Below are 3,359 nucleotides of genomic sequence, written 5' to 3'. Positions count from 1 at the left end.
GCGGGAAGGATGACATTCCCCCCTATAGCCATTGTATACGTAGTTAGTCCGGGAGGTATACTGACGAAAACTGGTGTGTTGCGCCTAAACTCTAACGGCGGCTTACCGGTTACGCTTATGCCAAACAAACAAAACTAACGACAAAGTCTGCAACTTTATGCAACTTTGCATTGCCCTGTATTTAGGGAATGTTTGGGCAAAAAAAAACACTATCAGCAACAACAACGAAAACGATGAAGGGCACCGCCTCCGAGGCGTTGCAAAAATAACAGTTAACGAATATCGGCAAATTACAAAATCATGTCTGCAACTTAATGCAAGTTTGCATTGCCCTGTATTTAGGGAATGTTTGGGCAAAAAAACACTATCAGCAGAAAACACCACGGACAAAACAGCTCCACTCACCTGCCGTCGGGCTGATCTACAAAAATGTGACAGCGGTAAGACTAGTTGGTGACTCGATGGCGAGGCGTACCTTTATCAGATTGACACCCTGGGCATCTTAACAAAGGATACAACTTAAGCTGACATCACATGAGAGAAATTCTTTGAATTACATTGTATTATGACCTTGCAAGGTCATTCTAGGTAGCCAATGAGCGCATGTATCTTCAGATTGACACCCTAGAGGCAAACCAACAGTTTTACCCTTCGGCTGACGGGTACAGAAGAGAAGTCGACGTCCTTGGCATTAAGCATCATTTGGGATGACATTGGTGAGAGGGGGTGCAAATGTGCATATTGTGTTCCTTACATATTGTGTTCCTATCATATAGTTCCGCGTGTCTTTGTTCGCGACAACTTGTAAAGGTGTTATTTGTCTTATTCAAGTGCAAAAGGACCGAAAGATTGTAGATGAAATGAAAAATGACGAATGCGTAAGCTTCAATTGAGAAATCAGATGCTCTACATCTGTGCTCTTATAGAAAGTAGAGATAGTCGTGCCAATATAGTCAGGGCCAAAGTGACATTGCTACACTGCTGATGTTCACAACGGTTTCTAATGTACTGGGTATTCTTAGACGAAAATTGAACGTCAAGCGAGCATCATTTTACATAAAAGCCAACATGAGCAGAAAAACTGTAGACAACATGGCGGCCCAGTTTGGCGTCGATAGTCCCGCTGTGCTGGTTCTGCCGTCCACGATCGCGAAGACCCGAGCAGGAGCCCCGCTTCCCTGGCCGATCTTTATGGGCATGGCGTACACGGTGGAACCGGTAGGGGGCATCTTGTCCAGGTGGGCAACGTTCTCCAGGATGAGGACGTTGTTGGGCAGAAGGATTCGGTGGACCCACCCATCCTTAGTGAGGCAATGAAAACAGTTGGTATAAAACAAATTTGTGCCAAGCAAATGTTATTACACAGAGAATCTACTTTGCAAGAGGTATAAAGGAGGCAATACATATCAGGGCATTCCTGTCATCACTGAACAGAGACGGTGGGCGTTATAAACTCAATGTACGTTTGACCAATTGCTGACGTCACGTATCTGAAAGACCACGTGCCCGTAACTCCCGCGAGTTAAGTGATTGGTCATCATTGATCCTAAGGGAGGTGACAGTGGTCGTTGAAAATTTGATCCGTGTATACCTTAGTGTTGTTGGAAAATTTAGCATTGTACTAACACAGAGAATCGGTTTTTCGAATTTTCGAAATATCTCTAATTACTACAAAACAGCAATAACTGCAAAACAAAGAAAAACTGAAGGAAAATAGGTTGATTGAAAACGAAAGATATTACCTTGGCACTTTCTTCACCGCTGTCAGGGCCCATGGTGTCTATGCCGACCATCTTTACCTTGCGGTTATCAACAAGCCACTGAGCGCCCTCTGGGTGGAGACCAGGGAAATGCACCAGATTGATGTCCTGACTTTCTGTGCTGAGGTAAGCCTTTGGCCCTTGGTCCCAGTACCACTCTCCCCAACCTGTACGGACTGGATACCAATCAGGATAGACAAAAAGTAGTCATTGATATTACATGTATTACTTCAGTCTTTACACACATATTTGCATCAGTGTACATCTTGTACAAATGGACCTGAAATGTATCGCAGTATTCAGTGTGGCGTTCAAATACACTGTACTATACCGTGTTGCCAATCATTATAGCTACATATAATTCATATCAGTACAAAAAAGACTTACGCAGGAGAATACTGTCGTCAGGGATGCGCCCATACTGCCGTTCCCAGTCCTGTAAGTCCTGTTGTGTGATGGCGTAGTCCGAGTTGTTCCCGATCTTGTTCCGCACGTCCACCACCACTCCCGGGCCGGTCAGGTGACCGAGCGGGATCTCGTCAACTGGGAACGAGATCACAAGAGTTTGGGGCGCAACAACAACGAAAACGATGAAGGGCACCGCCTCCGAGGCGTTGCAAAAATAATAGGTAACGAATTTCGGCAAATTACAAAATCATACAGACATTATAATATAAGGCTTATTCGGACTTGCGGTAAAATATGCAATACACGATTTGAACTAATTTTAACAACAGGGAGTGCAATACATTAAAACAACATCACTTTGACGCAAACATGTACTAGTAACTCACGTCTCCAGGCCCCAGGCACGAAGTGAGCAGGCGCGTCCAGGTGAGTTCCCGTATGTTCAGACATGAAGAGGTTGTTGGACTCCAGATAGGACTCGGGGTACCCAGGAGCCAGTTCACCTCTACATGCAAAACACGATTTTGTTCTTTCATTTGGTGTGGAGTCATGTGCACATACATAAACTTTAGACAATGGTACGGCTATTGTGTTGGGGTTGGAATTTACAAGATCATAAGGAACATAAGGTTACTCACAAGGAACATCCTGCCAAACTCTTATTGACAGGCACCTCCTGTCAATGGTGCATTTCTGTGGAGAGGAGCATCCTGTAAATTGTGCCAACATTCTTATTGACAGGAATATCCTGCCAATAGTGAAAAATAGCTTTATTTATAGGAACATCCTGTCGATAGCTTCAGTCTTTAGACAATGGATAATTCATAACGTTAGTATACTTCTTGGCCATTATCTTAGCTTCCTGGCACTGTACTGAATATTTCTTATTTCTACAGCACTGCACCAAACGGCTGTTTGGTACAATAAAACTGCTACTTGTATCCTGCTTTGTTTACCTGTAAACAATGGTGAAGCGATATTCTGCGTGCGTTGGGTACATGTTCATTCCCTCCTCCATAGTCCATGTCAGGTCTATCAGGCGAGGTTCCTCAGATTGTCCCAAACAACCACAGTGGAGTCCCAACAGTACCTGAGAGTGCAATGTAAAATGTTGTCAGTGATCAGGGAAAGTACATGCATGTCATGCGCTATGTGTTAACGTTACCCCTGTCCCGTCCAACGCTCTACAAC

At 44.3% G+C, this 3,359-nt stretch overlaps 2 protein-coding genes across 3 annotated transcripts in view; both read right to left on the bottom strand.

The window, feature by feature from the left end:
* Positions 1-3,359, bottom strand: part of LOC118414437 — a 36,954-nt gene that overhangs the window by 7,742 nt on the left and 25,853 nt on the right. The gene's annotated exons all lie outside the window — the stretch shown is intronic.
* LOC118414436 (isatin hydrolase-like) overlaps positions 366-3,359 on the bottom strand; it is a 4,276-nt gene continuing 1,282 nt past the window's right edge. For both annotated transcript variants that reach the window (XM_035818466.1, XM_035818467.1), the window contains exons 2-6: positions 3,125-3,258; positions 2,555-2,673; positions 2,148-2,303; positions 1,743-1,936; positions 366-1,301 (exon numbers count right to left, since the gene is read on the bottom strand). In XM_035818466.1, the coding sequence (XP_035674359.1) occupies positions 1,053-1,301; positions 1,743-1,936; positions 2,148-2,303; positions 2,555-2,673; positions 3,125-3,258 (852 nt within the window). In that variant the 3' untranslated portion in view covers positions 366-1,052. The remainder of the gene's footprint in view (positions 1,302-1,742; positions 1,937-2,147; positions 2,304-2,554; positions 2,674-3,124; positions 3,259-3,359) is intronic.

The sequence above is a fragment of the Branchiostoma floridae genome, chromosome 4 (assembly GCF_000003815.2).
Source record: "Branchiostoma floridae strain S238N-H82 chromosome 4, Bfl_VNyyK, whole genome shotgun sequence".
NCBI lineage: Eukaryota > Metazoa > Chordata > Leptocardii > Amphioxiformes > Branchiostomatidae > Branchiostoma > Branchiostoma floridae.
Note: the sequence above shows the minus strand (reverse complement) of the source record. Positions and strands in the feature narration are given on the sequence as shown.